Source organism: Thunnus thynnus, chromosome 12, assembly GCF_963924715.1.
Source record: "Thunnus thynnus chromosome 12, fThuThy2.1, whole genome shotgun sequence".
Lineage (NCBI taxonomy): Eukaryota > Metazoa > Chordata > Actinopteri > Scombriformes > Scombridae > Thunnus > Thunnus thynnus.
Genome location: NC_089528.1, coordinates 26,203,926 through 26,228,424, shown reverse-complemented (window position 1 = coordinate 26,228,424; position 24,499 = coordinate 26,203,926). Strand labels below are relative to the sequence as shown.

At 40.1% G+C, this 24,499-nt stretch overlaps 1 protein-coding gene across 9 annotated transcripts in view; it reads right to left on the bottom strand.

The window, feature by feature from the left end:
• The window catches only part of LOC137194589 (rho GTPase-activating protein 12-like), a 69,208-nt gene that overhangs the window by 3,173 nt on the left and 41,536 nt on the right, over positions 1–24,499 (bottom strand). For 3 of the 9 annotated variants that reach the window (XM_067606629.1, XM_067606628.1, XM_067606637.1), the window contains 16 exons: positions 15,544–15,813; positions 13,394–13,600; positions 12,805–12,885; positions 12,073–12,201; positions 11,780–11,842; positions 11,175–11,249; positions 10,344–10,405; positions 9,618–9,699; positions 7,378–7,479; positions 6,775–6,873; positions 5,162–5,264; positions 4,770–4,889; positions 4,136–4,234; positions 3,822–3,899; positions 3,534–3,668; positions 2,740–2,845 (listed from right to left, as the gene is read on the bottom strand). In XM_067606629.1, the coding sequence (XP_067462730.1) occupies positions 2,740–2,845; positions 3,534–3,668; positions 3,822–3,899; positions 4,136–4,234; positions 4,770–4,889; positions 5,162–5,264; positions 6,775–6,873; positions 7,378–7,479; positions 9,618–9,699; positions 10,344–10,405; positions 11,175–11,249; positions 11,780–11,842; positions 12,073–12,201; positions 12,805–12,885; positions 13,394–13,600; positions 15,544–15,813 (1,811 nt within the window). Of the gene's footprint in view, positions 1–2,739; positions 2,846–3,533; positions 3,669–3,821; positions 3,900–4,135; positions 4,235–4,769; positions 4,890–5,161; positions 5,265–6,774; positions 6,874–7,377; positions 7,480–9,617; positions 9,700–10,343; positions 10,406–11,174; positions 11,250–11,779; positions 11,843–12,072; positions 12,202–12,804; positions 12,886–13,393; positions 13,601–15,543; positions 15,814–18,105; positions 18,268–24,499 lie in introns of those variants that run through there. The other 6 variants (XM_067606636.1, XM_067606632.1, XM_067606630.1 and 3 more) reach the window with 6 other exon arrangements.

The following is a 24,499-nucleotide window of genomic DNA, read 5'->3' as shown; positions in this document are numbered from 1 at the left end:
GGCTGGCTCTGTAACAGTGTGTGTGAAACCACTCTTGGAGCAGTTGTAAGTGACACTACAAGTAAGCGTTACTGACTTGAACTCTTTCTCCATAAACAAGCTACTCCCTGTCTCGGTGATGCTCAGTCTCCCCGAACAAGCACTGAACTGATTTAACAACAAGTGTAAGCTCACGGAGCAGCTGTAATAACTGACACTACAGGTAAGTGTTACTGACTTGAACTCTCTCTCTCTATAAACAAGCTACTCTGCGTCTTGGTTATGCTCATTCTCCCCGAATGAGCACTGAAGTCATGTAACAACAAATGTAAGCTAACAGAGCAGGAACACCTTTTTTCCTTTTGTTGTGGTTTTGAGCTACAATCTGAGTTAGGTTTAAAAGATGTATGCGTTGGTAGTCATTTGTTTTTGTTTGCCTGTGGGTTTCTCTGTTTCTGGAAAGGAATCCTAGGACTGTTCATCTGTCAGGGGGGTTGGAGGGGTTGAGGGGGTTATTTAGTTTAGATCTTCTTCTTATTAAGAGTTAGTGATGGCGAGCTTCAGGCTGCTGCCAGCCAGTCGTCGTCTGTGTAAAACTGGTCTGCAGCGCACACACAGACACGGAGCAGACCCTTTCAGTTTATAGTTGTAGTGTCCATCGTCCGACTAAGTATTTACAACATGCTTAGTATTTTACAAATTATAGAGTTTTTTATTTGATGAACGTGAATGCTGATACATGAAAATGAACTAAATGGGTTTTATTTCTATAAAAGAAACCCAAAACGACGGTGGGGGCAGAGGGCAAGTAATGTAATTGGTGTATACCTGAACACTGTGTAACACCAGTAACATATTTTGCTCAGCCCCCCCCTCCACACCTGATTTAAAAATTCACAAATAACATTACCTCTGACCCTTTTTCAACAACCAGTTTTGCTTGCCAACGTTTACACTCCCAACTGGGACAATAAGACTTTTATTAAAAAAACAAAACAACTTTTGTCCTCCCTTTCCCAGCATTGACACACACAAACTCATACTGGGTGGCGACTTCGGTACTGTCATTTATCCAGTCCTGGACAGATCCAGTCCAAAACAAATGGTCACTTCTAAAATAGCTAAATCATTGTCCTATTTTCTGAATGACAATGGGTGTACTGATCCTTGGCGGTTCTTAGATCCTTCCTCAAAATCTTTTTCTTTCTTCTCCCACATCCATTGCACCTACTCATGAATTGATTATTTCTTCATAGACAGGAACCTTCTAGACCACGTTTCATTTATTGACTACTTATCTATAGTTATCTCTGACTGCACCCCTGTACAAATGGATGCTGTTTTCAACTTTTATCCCAAAGACCGTCCCCAATGGCAGCTTGTTCGGGAGAAGACATTCTTAAACTGTCGTAAACCTCTCGAAAATTCATCTCCAACATCGATAGTAATGTTAAGTCTTTGGGAAGTGATTCTGCTTGGTCCGATGCCTTACATAGGATCAACCACACTCCTCCTGCGCATGCCTGAATCTGATCCAGCTCGAAGTGACACATAGAGCCTATCTGTGTGTGGCAGAACTCTACCATAACGTTAGTCCAATGTGTACTCGCTGCTCCGTCGGCCCTTGGGAAGACTAATTTCCCTTGGGTAAACAGTCATACCAATGTTAGCACAAAAGATTGTACACAGGAGAGCTAATTAAAGAATCAACAATGTGCAGCCATTGTAGAGACCGTACACAGAGGGGTTAATCAGTAACATGATATTTTGGTTATTTGCTGTGTGATTAAATGCCAGCAGGCCCAATTTTATTTATGGATTTTGGGGAAGTTTGAGAAACCATTGTTTCCAAGCCAAGTGAAACTGTTAAAAAGCCCAATATAAGCTCCACAACAGGGGGAGTTATGAACAGTATATAAAATGATGTTCTGTGATTTTGCATTAGGTTCTCATGCTGGGACTGAAGTCTCGGTTTGCTCTGTATTACACTTGATGCACAATAAACCTATTCACATTGAACTCTTCTTTGAGTCTGAATATATCTGGGTCTTTCTGAGTTTTAATGATGTTGTGGGAGACCTGAAGATTTTTCACAACACCCTGCAACTCTTTTACAGATGTTCTGGTCTTGCTCAAAGCTCAGAAAGTTTTGATCTCAGAGGGGTTAAATGTTTGAACTTAAGGTTGCCCTTTGCTAACCGTTTTCAGTGTGTCTAGAGTCCCACTTCCCTGCAGCACTGTTGTGTCTGACACGATCGCTTTCTTAATGCTCCTGGCCAGAAGAAGGATACTCTTATCCTGGAAATCTCCCACTCCACCTCTAAACTACTATCATGTTCTTTCTCCAGTTGGAGAAAATCAATTTCACTCTCAAAGGATCAACAGACTTATTCTGTAAGAGGTGACAACTGTTTTTTGACATATTTTCAGAACCTGTCTGTAATCCAACCAAATTCAGACTTACAAGACTTACACTGCCTTATCTTTTGGGATCACATATGTATGTAATGTATAGATGTATGTAGATTTTGGTGATTTGCCAATTTTACAGTGTCCTTATGGTCAGTTTTGTTTTGTTTTTTCCTTTTGTCTTTCTTTCTTCTTTCTTTCCTTCTTTATTTACTTACCTTGGGGTTGTGGGGGTGTTAAAATCCCTAGGCAGTGTGTACCTTTCCATTATTGTTTATGGTGCCCTCTTTGCTTTGCACAGACATCAATAAAACGTTAAAAACAAAACACAAAATGATGTTTTCTTCTTACCTTCGGAGGTGTTTGAAGAGAGCTTGCATGGTGTCGTGGTTGGGCTTTGGCAGCTGTCTGACCAGCTCTTTGATGGCCTGAACTCGCTGCTTGTAGTCTGGATTCTCTGCAGAACAGAAAACAAAAACAGGAAAAGTCAGAGACTTGGCAGCTTGCTAAAAGCAACAGCAGTCTTCTGTTGGTTTACTGATGCAATGTTTGGGAAAGCATACTTTGATGCTAATGTTTGTGAGATTGCAGAGCATTTGAAATCAACTCTCCCTGATCCAGATATACTTATTCACCAGGTAGAAGATTTTTTTAAGCAGGATCTGGACACCTCAGAGGTCCATGAAGGGGGTTTCATAGGTTCCCCAAGCAAAGTTATTTAACTAGAGAACAAAAATTCAAATCTTCTTGTATTTAACTTAAAATTCTTCATCCTTAATTCTCTGAAAAAATTTCTGGGTTAAAGTGATAGTGATACAGACATTAACAACAATTCATTATGTGAGTAAATGCATGAACAAAAGACTTTCTTGTCCAATCTGCAGATAATTATGTGATGTGTGTAGAGCTGCAACAATTATTTAGACATAAAATGAATCGCCAAGTATTTAGATAACTGATTAATCTCTTAGTCACTTTTTAAGACAAAAAAATTGCTGATTCATTTGGATAATGGGCGTCACCTTGGCCTTTGGGAAACTGTGATATGTTTAGTCCATCAATCAAGAAAATAATCACCAATTAATGGATAATGAAAATAATCTTATCTAACTGTGTGTGTGTGTGTGTGTGTGTTAGTTACGCACTGATGCCGCCGACAAAGTCGTGGAAGAGAGCGTAGGTGAAGAGAGGCTCCGGCAGCTCTCTGAAGTACATCTTTAAAGCTCCAGTGGTCACATGGATGTCCTCCCACTTCCCGTCTGCCAGGTTCACCTTCTCATCTGGACACACACAGAATACTCTAAACCCTTATAACAACTTATATGACCGCAAGAAACTCCCAAAACATTAAAGTCAGAATACTTTTAAATAGCTTTTCAGTCTTTTCTTTCAAAAATAATGAGGAGAAGCTTTTACAGAGGACAGAAACGTACCATGATTGACAGCAAAACGTAGTTTTTGTATGACAGCAAGGTTTCCACTAACTCTGTACAGCCCATCCACACACAGACCTGCAGGGGATCATGGGAGGAAAGCATTGATCATTTCAGTAAGAGCTGAATCCTCCAAAACAACAACATACAGTAAAAGTAAACAACTTTACAGTGACTGACAACTTATCTGAAATTACCTGTGTTATCAGGTGCTGTAAACCACGTCCTTCCTTTACTATATGCAGGTTATAAGAAACTAGAAAATAGTTTTCTCTAAATTCGAGTCTGGTAAAGTGACTGAGATCAGAACCCACCGTTGTTCTCCACATGGTCGATGCATGTCTTGACAAAGATGGGCACTGTGCTGTTCTCCCTGTGACACAGACTGGAGAGACTGCAGCCAAACACCTGATCTGAGGTCACATAGAAAACAAAAACACAGTCACGAAGCAGTCCAAAGTCCTCCATTTATTTATTAGAGATAGAAGAAAGGAAAAGTTTCTTTCTGTGGGTTCTTTAAAATGTCATTTAGGCTAAAAGCTTAAAGAAACAAATTATTATTATAGAATTACAAACGTTTACTTTGCATGCTTCCTGTGGGCAAACTGGCCTGTTGCAGGAATAATATACATGTTTAAAGCAAATAGATTTATATCAAGCTGTAAATTCAATTTATTCATAAAGTCAAAGTGTTGCTCTCTGTGGTTAAAAATAGCAGAAAACCCACCAGCTTATACCACAAATATATCTGAACCTAACCTGTACTTTAAATACTTTCTCCTATATTTCTGTAAAGTAATCTGTTAGTAAAACTCTGTTATTTCTAGATTATTCAACTAAAAACTCAAAATTTTTTCAATATTATTCCAGGAATCCCAAGCAAACCATAGACACAGAGCATACTGTATATACTGAAATGTGAGTAGAGGTGATGTTTCTCTCTGGTACCTTTGATGTATCCCTTGTCTCTGACGGCCTGCAGGGTCGGACGGCGGGTGAGGAACTTCTTCAGCTTGTGTCTGGTCTTCTTGTTGTCGGAGGCGTCCATGCTGGTCGAGGTCTTCATGGCTGGAAAGGAGAGATGGGAAAAGACAGTGTTGTCCACCACTCGTCTCAGCACGCTGATCGGCATGACGGCAACGGGATGTGTTTGGGGACTTAAGCTGATAAGCAGTTGTTTTTATAGTAGAAGTATCACACGTGACGCTGTCGAGGAACTGATGATTTATGATCAGTTCACCCAAACTTGTATGTAGTACTTTACTCGCTAAATACCTCAAACATGATATGTGTTTATTTAATATGTTTGTCTGTTTAACAGCATTAAACATCACACAGACCTCTGCCTTTCTTGGAGTCTCTGTGTTCTTTCTCTTTGTCATGTTTCTCCACACCAGGTGACTCAGGCATGTCTTCTTCTATGGCTTCATCAGACTCCCACGCCTAAGACACACACACACACACACACACACACACACACACACACACACACAAGGACATAAGATACAACTGGTTGTAAATACCTTCACATGCACCTTTGGACTTTCAGTGCAGAAAAATAAATAACATAATAAACATGTGAAGACAAATAAAGTGAAGCTAAACTGATGACAGTGATATTCAACTTTTACTTTACTTAACTTTTAAATAATGTAGGATAATAAATCCAGGAATATAAGAAGAAAAGTTTAATTCTTTCAAAAATATTATGACGTCTTTTGGCCTAACACACACTCACTCACACATGGACCCGATGACCTAAAGTCATATGGATGTCAAGAAAACATTGGACAGGACTAAACACGCAGCCTTCTCACCACCAGTCACAGAGAGAAAATGAACAGTTTGAGAAACGAATGACTTTGTTTTTCTTGTGAGACGCAAACAGACTCGGCTCATTCTCATCCCTTAAGTCGTAAATTTTGGGAAAAGCTGCATTCCTTTGAGTCACTCTCCTCCTCTCTTATTTTTTATATACAATAAGTGTCTGAACTGGTCAGAAATGCCACTAAAATGGTTAACTTTTAATGTGTTTAGAACAATTTAATTAGTTTATTATGGGAATAATAAACCTTTTATGGGAAGTCACACCTGTTATTGCATGTGATTGATTTGATATAAGTGGATTATATATAAGTGTATCATTTGATTGCTAGGATAATGCTTTCTTAATAGATTTAATTACAGATTAGATAATTAAGCTTTATTGATTTTATTCTGTATTTTATATGGTTAATCAATATTACAATTTCTAAGTGTTCTCACTGTTTCATGATGTTGATGACACTGACATTAGAATGAGTGAGTTTTCAATTTGCAAGCAGGTAATTTTCAGACATCCAATAGGAATAAAATGATTCCCTTCAAAGTTCATTTCATTTCGCCTTCATTTTCATTGAAACTTACGCACTTTTAGCTTTTTCACAAATGTTTCAGTTTTACTTTCAGTGTTTTTAGTCGGGCTGGATAAATAACCGATGGCAAAGTCCAAATTTCCTTCTTCCATTAACCTGCAAATATCACATATTTGTAGTGTTTTTTGTGATCCGGATGTTTTCGAGGATGAATTTCATTTTGTATTTCATTGTCCTTTGTAAAGTGACTTATGTTTAGTGTCTTGTAAGCTCTGTGTTTATCACACTTCTGTTTGTCTACTAAGTTTCCCTGCAGTGCTGAAAATGAGCAGCTGGTGTTCAGGTGGAGATGCTGCTGAGTTCAAGGACATCTGTCCTAAAATATGTAATTTAATCAATTAACATTAAAAATTAAAATGCCCGCAGTATAAAAGGTAACTGACAATCCACTCTCTTCTCAAATATCTGGCTCGACCCCAAACCCTCCTCCCTATTGACTAGTGACTGGGAATGTTCCTTTAAGCTGCACGACAAGTCTTCTCATTGCAGACATCCATATTTTCTGATCTAATCTTAAATCCCAAGCTGTTGGTCCTCACATGGGTGCTGATGGTGTCCTGCAGCGTTCGGTACCAGTCGTTGATGAGGCTGTCGTTTTCCGACTGGATCAGCAGCTCCGTGCCCTGCCGAGTCTTTAGCTGCGACCGGATTAGAGACACAAAATAATCAATTCCAATCATCAGCTCATCAAAAAAAAGACCTAATGTGTCAATATTGTGGTCTAAGCCATCAGTGTCATGAGACGAGTGTGTGTATGTGAACACAGCACTCATTAACTAAATGAGATTGAGTTCTGGTTCAACTCACATTGATTTAGTATTATTGTTTTGTTTTCTAAACTGTTGACCATATCAGTTAGTTTATCAACTAAAAAAAAATAGTGTTTGTTTGGTGTGTTAACAGTTGGAATGAAAAGTCATTTTCACATATTTATTGCCAAATTTTGTGTTTGAAGGCAGAAACATTTTTCATTTTCCTGTTCAGACATGAGGACCAGTGAGTTACTGTAATGAAACTACACTTGAAGTGTGTTCTCCTTTGTATTTGAGACATTGAAGTGCTTTGTTTTATTATACAAATGGCATAAATGTAGATTCAAAACAAATAGAAGATCGAGGTAGGACGAATAAACTCTCCCTCACCTCTATAACATGCTTCTTGCTGGATTTGTCCTTGGAAGCCCACTCCACCGAGCCGCCCCTCACATCCACAGTGAACTCTGGTTTGGACTGACTGCCTCCAAACTGGACAAAGAGAGAGAGAGAGACAGACAGAGAGAGAGAGAGAGAGAGAGAGAGAGAGAGAGAGAGAGAGAATCGAAGGAAAGCAGATTAACATACAGAGGAGCTATTCAAATCATTTACATGTGTTCAGCCTCAAATGTTCAACAAAACAATTTGTGAAAGTCAGAAACATTATTCTACTTTGATAACAGTGCACATGTAGGCACACACATTCCTAGATTTTTTAAAACTTATCTAACTAACTAACTACAGTAAGCATGGGTTGGTCATCTGTTATTTGTTGCTGCAGAATGAGGCATGTTAAATGTAGGATTCCTACAACATCACCATTGCCTTTATTTTAACAGCTCAATACAAAATTAGTTATATGATTTGGCTGGCGATTTTATTTCTTTCATCAACAAATCTCATGTGCAGAGCCAAACCAACAATGAACTCATCCTACTTACAAGTATTTCGTGTGTGTGTCCAAAGCCTGATATATCTTATTCCTTACTGTGCTGTAGACCTCTGTTGTTGTCCACTACATATAACAACCTCTTGACTTTGTGCTACATTGTAAAATTTTCAAAGAGCTTCAGTACAAAGTCAGGTGGTTGTGATATGTAGCACAACAAGCTAGCAGGACTCTGTAAACAGAACCATGTTCCTGCACATGCTCAGTGCCTGCCTTACACAGAACTACTCTCCAGAGACTGAAAACGTGATCGCTGTTATTAGTCTTTGGAGCCGTTTCTAAACAAACTAACATGCTCAAACTCTTTGTGTACAAAGAACATATCACCCTGTCAACAGTGTGGCTCACTGTTATAATAATATTTGGACATCAGTGGAGCTCTACAGCATAGAGGAATAAGATATATCAGGCTTTGGATACACACACAATACCTTTAAGTAGATCAGTTAATTGTTGATTTGTCTTGTCGCATGTGTTGACAATAAGAAAAATATAGAAAAATCGAGTCATATCTACAGCCAGCCATATCCTTTAACACACTAAGACTGGATGCAACATTAAATATATTCTGTATATTTTACTTTGTAGAATAATAAGTTAAGTTCCACTTAAGCATGAGAGCTGTTTGAGTTTTACATAATCATCCTACTTCAGTCCACACACATGCAAACTTGAATGCAATCCTGCTTGTGTCATGCTCTGTCCATGTGATGGCCAATCAGAAAGCACAACACCCACGAAAGATCTGATGTATCCTGATCAATGCCTCAACTTTATGATTTCTCCATTTCCACAATGTGTTTAATGTACTCCAACTTGTCTCTCTTGGTAAATCATCAGCTAAATGCCTCTAAAGCAAAATAAAGATGCCTGTCCTGAAATTTTTAACGATTTTGCAAAGAACTGCACCATTGTCCCTAATCGTTGCCTCATGCCAGTGACTGATAACACACAGAGGGGTTGGGATCAGAGCATGACAGACAGGAGGGAGGAGGTGGCATGCAGAGGAGGAGGAGGAGGAGGAGGAGGAGGAGGAGAGGGGAGCACACATAAGGAAGGAGGAAGCACATACAGAGGAGGCTCGGCTGGGCCCAGAGCAGCCATAGGAGACAGCGGGACGTTTCTTAGCCGTTGGCCTCCAGTTACTCAACAGTGACAGGAGCAATTCAGAGAAGGAGCCACTGTGGTAGTATGGCTGCATGAAGGGATGGACGGGGATGGGGATGAAGAAAAAGGAGGGTGTGTGGGTGAAGCCGAGGGTGAAGAGATGGAGGTATTAAGAGAAACATGGAAAGAGAAGGAAAAAGGAAACATCGAGAAGAGAGAAAATTCAACCCCAACTCCCTAAAGCCCATAATCTAAAGTTTTAGGCACAGGCAACACAAAGTGAGCATACAAACTAAAGAATGAAAACGACACAGGTGTACATGTCTTTATGGAAGTCATTTAAACTGACACTGCTGAGATAATAAGACTTCTAAGCTGTTTTAAGATAATCTAAGAGATTTCGGTGGATTAAAGAAGTCACTGGAGAAAGCTTTATAATGCAAGAGAGCAGCACAACAATGCAGAGATGACATTCATCCATCTATGTTAATAAACACTATTTCTACTGCATGCGCATTTGTCTAGACAAGATCTTATTGTCCTCTTTTAGCAATCAAAGGTCTCTGTCACTCACCCAGCTGGTCCCGCCTCCCTGGCCTTTGGCAAACAGCAAGTTGGATCCTTGCAGAACTGTCCAGGAAGAAGTCCAGTTCTTCCTGCAACACATATTCCACAAACACTCTGAGTAAATCTGTACAAACCTTCTCATTTATTTATTCAGCAGTAAAGTTGGGTATCAAAACTCCAATTTCTTTTTGGGTAACAACCACATTGTGTCTGTGGCACCAGGTTTAAAAAAAAACTGTGTCGAGAATTGGCATCAAATGCCTGGTTACACAGAACAACTCTCCAGAGAGTGAAAACATGATTTTTGTTATTAGGGTTAAAGCTGTTTCTAAACAAGCTAACGTGACCAAAAGTCTTTGTGGCCGAGGAACATGTCACCCAGTGCAGCAGTGTGATGTGTTTCTAATAGTTTCTGGATGACAGAGGTCTACTGCACAATAAGGAATAAGATATATCAGGCTTTGGATACACACACAATACTGTACGCAGGTAATACTGTACTGTAAGTAAGCAGGATGAGATTTGTTGACAATAAGAAGCCATATCCTTCAATGTTTAGATATGATGCTTCTCTTGTAATGAAGAACAACTTTTTGAGTATAAATGGTAGGAAAATGGGGGAACATAAACAGAACCAAACAAATACATCTAGCTTAAAGCAAAACTAACTCAACATAACACTGTCAAATGTCAACATTGGTCTAGTTTCAGCTAAAGAGTCTGTTCAACTCACCGAACTTTCTTGCCGTTCTCCGTTATCTTTGTCACATTCAGAACGCCGCACTTTTCAGACGGCTGCGGAGAAAAACAAGTATTACCGGGGAGGCAAGTTATAGGCATCAAACCCACAAACCATGATTGACAACCACAGCAGGATCACTGGAGAAGAAGCTGCTATCAAAAATGAATATTGGTAAACATTATGCATGTATCCTGCGACAGAAAGCAGCTCCATTTAAAAAACACACCACCACCAGACGATTCCCCGCCACCGACACAATCACCACGTTCAGCTCGAGGGGAAAAAAAAAAGAGTCCTATTATTATTATTCCCATTCAGGAAAGCGGCTAAACACAAATATGTGCATGGACAGACAAAGGACAAAGGACAAATCAATTGGAAAATGTAAAAGTAGACCAGGGGATTCTGGGTTAAGCTACTTTTACAGATTTTAGCCAGTGATCTTTCATTTTTTTTTGTGACACACAGGGACATTTTTAGGGCAACACAGATGATCAATTCACCCAGAAACAAAGCCAACAATTTATCTAAATGTTCCTCGGCAAGAAAAGACTCCTCGTTGATTTAACAAGGCCAAGCGATACATCAGGTATCGGAAGCCATAAGCACTGAATATTAACAGGGTTTCTACACAGACTCAAAGTTTCTTTTCCTGTAACAAATACAGAATATGTGAGATTGAAATTTGTTTTTTGTTGAATGTATAGAAACATATATTTCCTGTGTAGGAACCCTGCAATACACTGCAACATGTGTCACTGCCTTCAATCAGGGCAGAGCCTGGTGGGCGGTGGTGGCGGTGGTGGTGGGGGGAGTACTAACAGAGGTGGGGGGCTTGGGAGATGAAGGGCAGGAGTCAGAGTCAGGAGAGGGGGGCTTGGGGCCCAACGGTGCATCCTAGTGAGGAGAAAGGGATGAAAAACACACTGTCACATCAGTGAACAACAGGAAGGTTAATGAGAAGATTGTGCAAGGTTAAGAAGACACGGTCAGCTGAAAGAGTGTGATGGCAATTAGCGGTGAGATCATAACGCTTTAAAGTGTATCGAGTGCCCCTGTGATGTCCAGGAGGCACAAATGGATTATTAACGAGATGTGGAAGCAGGTGTTTCTCAGAAGGCTGCTACTGAAAACTGTGTCATCTTTAGGTAATTAGTATTTTCAAAGTAAATCGATCAGTGTTGTCATTGTGGCAAACTCTTCAATATACAAGTTCATCATGTTCATGATTGAATGTCAAATGAGCAGGTTAATCAATTCAGAGAATCAGGTGAGAAAAACAGCTGTATTTGTTGATGAAGATAGGGATTTACTCATTATTCCTGTTGTGTGATTCGTTCATTCATTCATTCGTTCATTCCAGGTGATTGTCTGTTTGGATTCAGGGCTCTGATTGGTCTGTGGGAGGTGATGGACAGGCTACTGACTTGGTGTTTGTACGGGTGTAGACGAGCAGAGCCTGAACGGAAACGCCTGGTTTTGCGCATCCGCTGTAAAACAACCAAGTCTACAACTGAAAGTCTGGACTCACGTCACTCAAGTGGATACATATGTAAAGAGGAAAGATTGAGCACAACTGGCAAGTGTGAAAGAAATGGGTTGTAAGATTTTCTGTGCTTTTCTATTAGCATTTTCACAGGGGGTTATGTTTTGCTAGCAGTGATATGAAACATTTGATAGTGAAGCTGATCTTTAATCTTTGTGAACTTGGGTATCAGACCTTGTCGCTTGGCTCTTGGACGTAGGCGCTGTGTCTCCACTTGGTCAGGACGATGGGCTCCGCGTTTTTCCTGTCCAGACTGCGACTCTTTGGAGCGTCTGCGGATGGCTGTGGAGGGGAGTGGTTGTACTGGAGGGAGGGAACGGGAATCGGTGTTCACTATGAGTTAAACCCGATTCAGCGTAAATTTTACATTAGTCTATCGACAGAAAATTAATTGGCAACTTTTTCATAAATTGATGAATTGTTTTGAGTCTTTTAAGAAAAAAACCCCAAAAATTCTCTGGTTGCAGCTTCTTAAAATGTGAATATTTTCTGGTTTCTTTAGTCCTCTATGAAAGTAAACTGAATATCTTTGGGGTTTGGACTGTTGGTCGGGACAAAACAAGCAACATCAATGTCACCTCAGACTCTGAGAACTGGTGATATTCACAAGTTTTTTTTACATTTTATACATTAAACGCTTAATTAATAATTAAAGTAATCATTATATGTAGCCGTTTTGCACTCAGACTTACTTGGCGTTCCCTTCTTAACCAATCACATTGATAACTGAGCAGGCTATCAGCAGTTCACTGAGGAAGCATCACATTATATTTGGACATTGATCAGCAGTTACCCCTCCATCTCCAGCATGCAAAGCTGATCATTACAGCTTAATTATCTATCAAGTGCTTTGAATTTTGTAGAAAATACATTCAATAAGTTGAAAGGATTTCTTCAGACTCTTACCTTTGGCAACTCCCATTCTGACCTGGAACCGTCTGCACTGTAGTAATACGGTCTGCCCTGGTCATCAACATGTTTTAACCACTGGTGGTGCACACACACACACACACACACACACACACACACACACAAACACACACAGACATCAGAAACACAAAAGTATGTGTGCAACAACTTTTAAGTTTAAGGAAGTTTAATCCTCGGATAAAATATACATTTTGTCATATGTCCATGTCTGTTTGAGTAACTTAAACTGTATGCACCAAGAGCACAAACATCATCACTTTTACATCTCATCTAATGTTTCAGATAACAAAGATAATTCATTTCTGGATACTGAGGAAATAGCTGTGTGTGTGCCTTATGAGGAAATGGCAGGAAAAACTGTTCTGTACAGTCATAATTTCTCTAATAGAGGAAACTATTCTCATGCTGTGATTGCACAACACTGCCTAATCAATGTGGAAGAGGAAACATCCGAGTATTGCACTATTAGCAGAATAATTCACCACAAATGAGCCCGCTTCCCTCACGCAGCTCCAGAAACCACAACATTAAAGAGCCAGCAGAGATCAGTTCAGTGCAGCCGTACCTTCTCATTAGTATAGTCGCTGACGTACAGCGTGTGGCCGTGCTCGTCCATCTCCTCTGACCAGCCACGCGGCGGCGAGCCATATTGACTGTCTGATTGGCTAGAGTAGGTACTGAAGCAGGTGTCCTCCGATGACAGAGGCTGGAGACGACCGATGGAGAGCGAGAGGAAGGGGAGGAAAGACGGCGATAGCGAGAGAGGAGTGGTCTAACCGTTAGTGGAAAGAGAAAGAGAGAGAGAAGAGAGAAAAGAAAAAAAAGATCTTTCACCATGGAGTTACAGAGGAGAGGAATCATGCACCCAAAAACCCACCAATTTAATACACAGAGCAGTACAGAGAACCAAAAGACCCATCAGAGACAAAAAAAATCACCATTTCTCATGCTTGATTTTGTACAGTAAATCTAAAAAGGAGGCTGCTGCAGTGTGACACAGAGCAAATGAAGTGACAGGGACTACTTTTTGTCTGTAGGTGGCAGTGTTGTACAGCTGACTCGAAACCAGAGATGACTCCCTAATTGATTCAGGTTAATCTGATATGTCAGAACGTGTGTGTTTGTGTGAGAGTCGGTCATTAAAACATACATCAAAACTGTGACTGGTGCAAAATCTGTGTTAAAAAAAGGCCACATGTGTTTTTAAATCAAGAGAAAAATATTCTGATGTTGATGCATAAACAAGCTGCATGTCAGTAAGAGAGGAAGAAAAAAAAAGTTTCATTTTCTCTGAGATGTATTTTTTCCTGACATGTTTTGTGTCCACAATAAATAAGAAGATTATAGATCTGTGAGTGCTGGTGTTTGGTTTGTTTTGATTGTTGCTACAACTGTGCACCTGATACTGTGTTAAAGATTTGGAGCTGTGCGTGCAGATACTTTTCACTATAACAACTCAAATATCCCATAACAATCTGTCAGAGCTGAAGGAACAACAACTGTGTCTGCATGTACAGTGTTGTTAATCATAAGACAGTCATAATATTAGATGAATGCTAGTGTGCGTGCTGTGTTGCTATTTATTTAATATTCGTCTCTAATGTTAAGCAGCTCTGACTCATGATGCTCCGACACGGGCTGAGTACAAGTCAGCAAGTGTGTTTTGTAGTAACCAGTTTGAGTGAGTCAACAGTGTCAACAGTTTTTACATTACAAACACAAATTCACTGATTTGCTCAGGGGTAAAACTTTCAATTCAGCTATTAGACACTGTTTTCTATTCTTTTTTTAATTCTACGGTTCATGAAATTTGTCTTCATTTCATTTTAAGGATGTTTTTAAACAATTATTGCTGTAATTGTTTCAGGTTAGTGATTTGGTTCCCTTTTAGATTGCTTGTTGCAGACATTGCCTCTGGTGTTTTTGTTTCATACTGTTCATATTGATGCCTGATGAACCAAAACGTCGGCTCTCTAATAAACTCAGCGCTCAGCTTTTAATTCTAGAGCAAAGGTTAAGGGCCCATTCTTGCTGTCTAAAAAAAGAGCAGCTCAGGCAGTCTGAAAGCAATGAAAAGCTTGTGTTTCAGATGTTCAGAGAGGAGACAGTCTGACTCAAACAACTTCCTGAAACTGACGTTCAGACCGATACACCTGCTTTCTGCAGTGACCAGATGTCAAATTTGCAAACTGTTTTCTTTACATTCCTCAAATTCCAACATTCTCCGCTGTCAGCGCTTCTATTCGAGCCACGTTTTTTGATGGGACAAGGAGAAGTGAGATTTAAACCAGAATAAACTTTTGAACTCTACTTCACCTTTTTCAAAATCCCAGCTGCTATTAAACACAAACAAGGCATTGATCTACCTGTGTGTGTGTGTGTGTTACTTGTAAAAACGGTATTTTTTTTTTTTTTCTTGTGTTTTAATCTCTTGTAACCGTGACTACCAACCCTGATGACCAGTTTCTCTCTCCACCTTCGAAGACAGCCGCTTCTGAAAAGTTTGACCCCAGTATGACCGTCCAGGCAGCCGACTAACAGCCTCTTAAACCAGAGTGATTGTTTTTATTGGCTCATAACTGGCTTTTTACTGGCGTTGTTATGATAAGCTACCAGCCACATTGTTGATTTTTATTCCATACATTTATTTATTTATCTAAGAGAGAAGGACAATAATATGTATGTTTAGTTGACCCCTCTGTATGTGGTCCCTACCTCAGAGCTCTCTCCCGCGCTGTGGCTCTCTCCTCTGGAGTTCCCGCTGCTGGTGTCTCTGGCCCGGGGCGGCTTCCAGGTCCTTTCCTGGGTGGAGCGGTTGTAGTAGAAGTGCCTGCCGTTCTGGTCTTTGTAGGTCTCCCAGTCTCCCAGCACGTGGAGGGGGGAACTGGTGGGCAGAGGGGGCAGGTTGGACTGGGTGATCTTCAGTTCCTGGAGGTTGGTGTAGACGGGTGACTCGGAGCGACCCTGGCCTGACGAAGATACCGTCTGTTGGGGGGGAGAGAAAGAAAGAAAGACGAGAGAGAGGTGGATGTGTGAGTAATCTGTGAGTGGATACAAGTCTGTTATATAATCAGAAAGAAAACTTAAAAACTTCCCGGACTGCGAGTGACAGGCCGTGATGTAGGAAATTCACAGCTTTCAGAGTGTAAATCAACGGCTGCGTGAGGATGCTTGAGCACTTTTAAATACCGAACATACAAACACCTCAACCCCCACACTGTTAATGCCAGGTTTCTCCTCATGGTGTCAATCAACTGAAGTTTTAAAGCGTGTATGTGCTTTATTCGACTCATTGAGCTGCATCGGTGCAAAAGGGAAACGGCTGAAAGGTCATGAGAGAAATAAGAAGCAGCAGTTCAAGCTGACATTTGTTGGTCATAAAGGAGCCAATGCATCAAATGAACTCAGAGGAGGACAGGGGGAAGGAAGTTGCTGTTGTTATATAACTGAAAGTTGCAGGGACCCGTGTCAGGTAGAAATAAGGAAGTAAAACTGACTATCAAGATGCATCCTGGATATTGGGTGGACAGTGTGTCCGAGCTCATTCTTACAGCTGTGAACAATGTGGAAATATTTCCCACAGAAAAAAAAGCTAAAAGACATACAAGTATTCTGGAAAATGTCGAAATATAGATCCTCTTATTTGTACATCAAATTGTGCAAGTACTTTTTGGGTGTTAAACTGGTTGCTATGTACTGTAGATGTCAAGTAGATAAGTCAGTCATGATGAACATTCACTATGAAACAATAATCAACAAAACAGTCAATGAGCCACGCCGCTGCCCCGGTGACATGCTTTGTCGCCCCAGAGACAACAGCTACCATAATTTGTTTAGGAGCAGCGATAAGATTGTCATTCTCCGCTCACTGACATGTTTTTTAAATAGTTTCTGGACCAAAACGGAGGTCCATGGCACAGAGGAACATCATATATCAGGCTTTGGAGACACATACTTGTAAGTAGATGAATTCATTGGTGGTTCAGCCTTAACGCCCATCACAATTTCCCAAAGCCTTTCAGATCTTCAAATTGCTCGTTTTTGTTTGACTAACAATCAAAAAAACCCCAAAATGTTCAGTTTACTACAATGTAATACAAGAAAAAACAACAAATCCTAACATTTGAAGAAGCTGTTACCATTAAATGTTTTTGCATTTTTGCTTGAAAACAATTAATTTCCCGTCAACTGACTACTCTATTATTAACTTTCATCTCAACAACAGGTGATGATAACCATTTTAATAACAATATCTTTTGTAAATGAATACCTTCAGTACAGATTGATAGCAAACTATAATTACTTTGTCAATTTCCTTTTTTTAAAAAAAAAAAAATCTCATTTTAGATTCTGGTCTATTCAGATTAGATTTTCAGTTGCTATTTTTATTTGAACAAGAAACGAAGAAAAACCTCTGAAAAAATTCCAACTCTGCAGAAATGGACAGAAAACCAAATGTCTGTAGGCTGTTGCTGGTAAGATTGGGATGGTCTCCTTTACCAGTTTGGCAGGTGTCCAACTACAATTTGCAGGTGTCAATATATTTGAAATATCTTGGGTTAATAACGAGTAAAAAAAAAGTCTAGTGGATGTGGTTATGAACTACAGCACTATTGGCAAAGTTGACAAATAGACCAGTCCTGTGTTGAGTCTAACTACAACATCTCCACAGCTCTAATGACAGAACATCCGTCTTCAAAAACCCTGACGCGCGACTGATCCAGTCAATGGGCTGCTTGTCATGATTATTTCATGCTGACATTACAAAGAAGCTGTCTGGCTGTGCAGCGACAGGGCAGAGAGAGAGAGTCATAAATAATGCCGGTGCCCCGTGGCTCTTAACACTGGCTCTGTGATGTTTTTATTGCACGGGGGGGATCAATAGGGATGAAATATGCAGGAGTCGAGCAAACAGCTGGAGGTACTCATGAGAATCGAATATTCAGTGGACTAGGAGGAGCGGCGCTGTTCAATACAGTATCAAAGCACTACAAAGTCAAGGTGCAGAGTGCATATATTACACATAATATACATGTATTTACAGTAGTTTTTTCTACCTGTTTTTTTAACTAGAGAAGTCAGCTTTTGACAGTTCCTGGTTGGAAAGCTGAGACAAAACAGGGAAACTTTCTTTGCAAATGCAAAGACCTCCAACGTCAAAGACTGTAGTTTTACTAGAAAGCTCTGTACTGCTACTCTGCAGAACTGCAGACTGTGAAGCAAAGTGCAGCTTAACAGTCGTGCTGAATAATTAAAAATATATATATAACATTTTACCTCCGGCGGTGAGCAACTAGTAAACACATCATCGTCATCTTCGTGTAGTGATATAGATCGAAGAAAATTTCTCAAACGGGGAATTGCCATTGTGATTTTCCTCCTTTACAGTGTGCAGCGTTCCACACTGGCGACACTGCTCTGTGGTCTTCCTGTATAACGCTGTGCAAACATGTGATTTAGTGCGTGGATCTGTCAAAGAGGAAGTCCTGGTAGTCAATCGACCGTTAAGAAGCCAGTTGGATAGTATCCCACTTCAGTGTCGGCCACAAAACCACGTCTTCCTCTCGAGTCTGAAATGGAACTTCCACTTAAAAGCGAGGAAACCCCCAGAAAACTGACATGCTATGAGATGTTTAATTACCTTTCTGTCACAGCATCATATGGATTTAATATTTTCTAAGATTATTAAGCACCTGATTGTATACATAGGTGCCAAACTTTTCAGTCCCAAGCACACCTGTGCAACAGTGTTATCAGTGTGTGATAAAAAATACCTGCTCACACCTAATACTACGCGATCTGCTCTCTCTCAACTGATTAACCGATTTCAATAAAGGGAGAGGAAGTTGTGGATGAAAAAGAAAGACGGTATAAGAAGGTTTTTAAGTACAGAAGCAATTGAGACATACATGGATGCAACTCAATATCTTCAAATGGCAACTTAATCGCAAGCAACTTTATCATCAGACTGTCTTCAGAACTCTTACGTATCGGTTTTAAACTGAATCCCTAAAACTGCAGAAAGGTCTTCCGATGACAGCGGCAATATGCTCTTCGTCAATAACAGCGCCCTTTATGTAACTAAAGGCTGCACTGCCAGGTTGGCTCATTAAAAATGCACAGAGAGTGTCTTAACTCCGTTATATATCCCTGAGCAGCTGGTGCTGGACATCTGTTGTGAACAGACTGACCATCTAATCAATACTGAGCTCTAAAACCACCGAACCACAGTGGGACATTACGAGGTTGACCTCTTACACCGACAAAGCTGCTCTCTCTCTGAAAACACATTGTGCTTTAAGTAAAGGTCGCCAGGTGGACAAGCGGTTGCTGTGTACTACGGAGTCGCAAAGTGGGAGGAATTATTTACAACATCCGGGGTTTCGGATGCTGAAGTCATTTTCTGCATAGACGATATTATGTGACCGACAGTTGAAGCACTTCATAGGTTTGGACGGGCATGAAACTCTCCAAGTGGAATCATACAAATGCATTAAAAACTACTTCTTTGATAAAAAGTGACACGTAGAAGCTTGTGTGCATAAAAAAGTTAAGGGGGAGATGCTAGCTACAACTCCTGAGGAGAGTTATGCAAAGAAAAATCCAATCACCAAGCTCAAAAACCTGTTGCGTGTGCTACCAACAGCGAGCTAAAGACTACACTTCTTATTCAGATATTTATCCCAGAAGGGCAATTCAGTTGTACAGCCTACCCAGACCACACACAAGAACAACTCACAGGCAGGCAGCAACACGTCAGAGACAACAGATCAGCACATGGGTAACAAGGAACACGGGCAACAGCAACACACTCTGGCACCCTCCAGTCGCCCCGTATATGCAGGCTTACACAAGGAACCAGTAGAAAACAAACACAACAAAAAGTAATTCACATAAATTTAAAGAATGAATCATTCAGCAACACTCTGCTACCCTCAGGTCACCCTGTAAATGCAGGCTTACGCAAGGAGACAGCAGAAAGCAAACAAGGATAAAATAGTTCACATAGGTTAAACGAATGTGTCGTTCATTTAAAATGACTACTGTTGGCATTTAGCAGCCTGATAGCAGAAGGAATGATGGACAGAACATGGTCACTTGCTCTATAACAGCTGGAAAACCTGATAAAAACATTCAGCAGTTTTAATCAGTTCACTTTCACATTCTGGGTCAGTTTAAGAGGAATTAGGAAGCCAGTTAGGTAACATCTCTTGATGCACCAAAAAAAAAACATGGTGCAATTTTTTGTTTTCACAAGAAAGTGTTCAGAATGTACCTAAGCTCTGATTTGCGTCAGCTGTTGGAGAGCAGCTTGCAATACCAAAGTGACAGAAAAAAAAGGGGACTTCTCATAAATGGAGGTGAAATATTATAACTGACGGCCGTAATACAAAGCTATAGTATCATTTGATTATGCAGGAGACTTCAGTATTTCTCTGTTGAGGAAAGAAACAAGTAGCCTTAAAATAAAACTTTCAAATTACTTCCTGCATTACTGTAGTTAAACACAGTTCCACAACCAGCGTCTCCTTTGCAATTAGGGACAAACCTCTAACAGTGATGACATGAGCAAACAAAAGCTGATGGTGAGGATCAAGGAGCTCCTCAAAGAGTGATTATAAAACTCTCTAACTGCTGTTTGGTTTTTAATTTCTACAGATACTCTTACAGTCATAAGTTCAAGACCTCTAGCTGAACTGATATTTACACAGTCTGAACCCTCACAGCACTGATCATTAGAGCCTCAATCACACCAAGAAGTCAGCTGCAACTATAACAACACATACTGTACAGTCTGGTGACAGAAACACTGAGGGCGTACAGCGCTGCAGCAGCCAATTAACAGCTTTGATTGCAGCGTACTCGTAATTTCCTATTTCAGGCCGGAGCAAGGGGTTAATGGGTAGAGAATGAGAAGGCACGACGGAGAGTGACGCTGCCAATTCCAAACAGAAGACCTGCATAGTCTTATCTGCACTGCCTGCAGCTCTGCAGTGGAATAATAATGAACCGGTCCAGTGTTCTTCAACCAGAGATAAACCACATCACAGCCAGAAAGACAGACTGAGTGAAACAGAGATAGAGAGAAGACTTCAGCTTCAGGCAGCCAATGCATCAGAGCTAATATTAGACAGAAACGGCCGCAGACGCTTTAGCATCACGTAGTTTATATTTAGACCGGGATGGTGTAAGATTTAGAACATGTTCATTTTATGCATTTATTTAAGTTGTTGTTCGTGTTAGAAATAAGTTATGGTTGCTTTGTCTGCTAGTTTGTTTCAGTTGCGGTTTCAGTTGCTGTTTCGTTGGCTGTTGGATCAGCTGGTTCAACTTCTTGTCTTCAGATTGCTTATTGTCTGACAGTTACATCCCCTAAAAATGTACTCAATTTACAATAATAAGAGAGAAAAGCAGTGAATATTTTTACTTTGCTGGAACCAGCAAATGTTTTCAGTTAATTAACCAACTGATCTTTTGAACATCATCACTTCTGCACTACCGTTTAAAGGTTTAATGAAATATATTATGTATTATTATTATTATTGTTATGAATTACAATGATAAGCTGAGCAGTTTTTAATCAGCTTAAGTTGACAGTAAGGATGCCAACACCTCTGATAGCCATCTACACGGCATGCACACACAATAAAACAAGCTACTGGGAAACATCTAAACTTGAGGAAATACATACTACAACCTGCACTCTATATATGTGTTTAATGCTAAAATGATTAGTTGATTAATTAATTAGTTAATTGACAGAAAACAAATCGCTAACCATTTTGATAATCAATGAAACCTTTCAGTCATTTATAAATAAAAATGCCAACCATTTGCCATTTGGAGCTTCTCAAATGTGAGGATTTGCATTTTTTCTGTTCTGCATCATTGGAAATTTAATTTCCTTTGGTTTTGGACCGTTAGTCAGACAGAACATTTCAAGATTCTGACTTGTGCTTCAGGAAATTCTGATCTGCATTTGTCATGTTCTTTCTTTTTGGCACAAAGTTTGTGAAGACATTTCATAGACTAAACAACTATTGCACAGTCATAGTCAACACGACTGAGCTGTCTAGCCTTCATCAGCTGATACCTCACAGAAAGGAGTCACAGATCGATGCAGGATTTCTGAAGTTAACTAGTCGTCCGACTATAAGTAGAGGCAGAGCTCTCATTGACGGTGACATCTCTCAGTGAGAAGTCTATTCTTCTCAACAGCAGAGAGAAAGTCACAGCAGACTAAAGGTGCAGGCAGCAGTGCCCTTTAGGTGGCAGCCTGACAACAAACTTTGTGAAGTGTTAAAGGGACGGGCCAGCGATGGAGGCGGGATTCCATGCTTTCACCTCCTCTCTCTCCCAACCTCTTTTTCTGTTTGACACAGACGAACCTGCTCAGCTGCATACCGCAGGGAGCTGGGCCATGCAAACACAAAACATACACACACACACTCATAAACATACACACACACTTCGATGACAACCTTAAAGTACATGGGTTTGACAAATAAACACACGTGTGCAAGTTCGCACATGTACAGACATACCCACAATCACAAACATACAAACACGTACACAAGGTTTAATTAAGTCACTTTTGGTTTACTTACAAAGACTAGCATTCATTTCCTTACCCTAACCATAACCCTAATCTCAACCCTATAACACACACCTCTCTTCCACTCCCCTGTCCATTCAGTATTTTGTTACACTGGGTGTGCAACGTTGTATGTATGTTAGTGAGGCTGATATGACTGAGGTCAACCGCTATATTGCACAACATAACAAAGACATATTCATTATATTTCCTTCTTTAGCTGCAACGTCACTATAGTTGACAGAGGCAGAAATTCAATTATTTTCTTTCACATGTGACAGAGGTTTGATCCTTGAATAAGTCAGCAAAAAGCAGCACCGGGTCACTTTTCTAACTAATTTTGAATCTGGACGACATTGCTGGAGGGTATAAAATTTGATACTGATGCAGGAAGTCTACTGTACGTACAGCTTATACATCACAATGTGTCTGCCAGAGACAGCTATCATAATTTTGACAGCATTGCTGAGCCACTGTAGCATGACAGACAACAAGAAACACCAACATAAACACAGCAAGAAAAGCAAACAGACGGTTTTATTCATGTTTGGACAAAAGCCTTGATGTAACATTTAAGATTTATACTGTTAACAATATTTGTTCAAAGCTATTTCACATTGAATTTTAAAGAAATCCTTCTAGGAACAAAAATGGAGAAAAAGTAGCTTCAAAAACAGACCTGGTACATTGTTATTCTTAATATGTGATGGTGTTTCTTTTAAATCACTGTCAGTTCTTTATTTTTTTTTTTATTTCTGATGTGGTTTGAATCAAGGCTTGTGGTAAAAAAAAGCTGAAGTTGTTGTTGGGTGTGTCCGAGATAAGCAGCAACACTAACAGCTGAACATGAGACAAGTGACCAGTGAAACCAGCCAAGAGGTGTGACGGCACCTGATCGAAACAGGAAGTAAGGAGATCATATTAGTGTTGTAAACAAGGGAGAAAAAAAAAGCCACAGATGTCACAGATGCTGTAATACACTTTGAGGTGTGAGTTAGATGAGGGGAAATGAATTTATTGCTGCATGATTTCTATTTTTTATGTTAGTTTGCAGATCTACTGTTTTTATTTGTAGTTTCTTTTTGTCAGAGTCTCTAAATTTTCTAGGGGAAGGACTGAGTGTGTGTGAGAGAGGAAAAGAAATAGTCAGCGTGCAGTAAATTAACCACACAAAAAGACAAAACATTATCAGGACTGAATGACTTTGAGTCCAAAAACAGACCTTGAAAAACCTCAAGCTTGTAAAACAGATGTCCATTACAGCCTGGTGGCTCTCTGAGTGTGGTCTGACTGAAATGACTGAAATGAAATAACAAGGAAGAAAAGCCAAAAGAGGACAAAACACACTACAAGACAACACAAGAAGGCCTTGAAACACCGGCACCACCCAGTTCTATTACGCAACAGTGGTGCAATTACATTCAACAAGAGAAAAAGAGCAGACAATGCAACAGAGGGGAAAACAGTGGCTGCAGCGAATAGCCTGAGGTGAGTTTGTTCCCTGACCGACCTCATGAGGCTCAGCGCTAAAGTCAGGGAGGAGTCGGGCTGACCCAACATAACACAGAGCACTTATCGGGCTGATACGTCCATATTTAAATGAGGAAACTAACTATCAACTCTTACAACAGAAACTAAACTATCTATTTTTGGACAACATCCACTTATTCACACATTAATTCATAACACAGCCCAGTGTGACAAAGGCTGAACACAACGAGAAGATACGTTTGAATTGTGCAATAAGAGGGCGTTTTACATTGTTGAATAAAATCTCAGGAGGAGGAAAACAAACACAAAAAGAGGAATAAAAAGGAGAGAAAAGAGCACATCGCTGACAAAGGCTGAGTTTAGTTTGTCCTCTGAATTGACTATGAAAGCATTTTAAACACATTGTGCATTACTCAAGATTAGAGCAATTTAAATAAGGGGAAAACAACATTATTTTAAATAAGCTATGGATGGTGTTGAATGCGACTGATTTAGAGCTGCAACTCAGGCTGGATATTAGCAGTAATCTCTGCATGCGATTACATTTTGATCCAGAAAGTTTCAATTCAACTCAATTTCGATTCT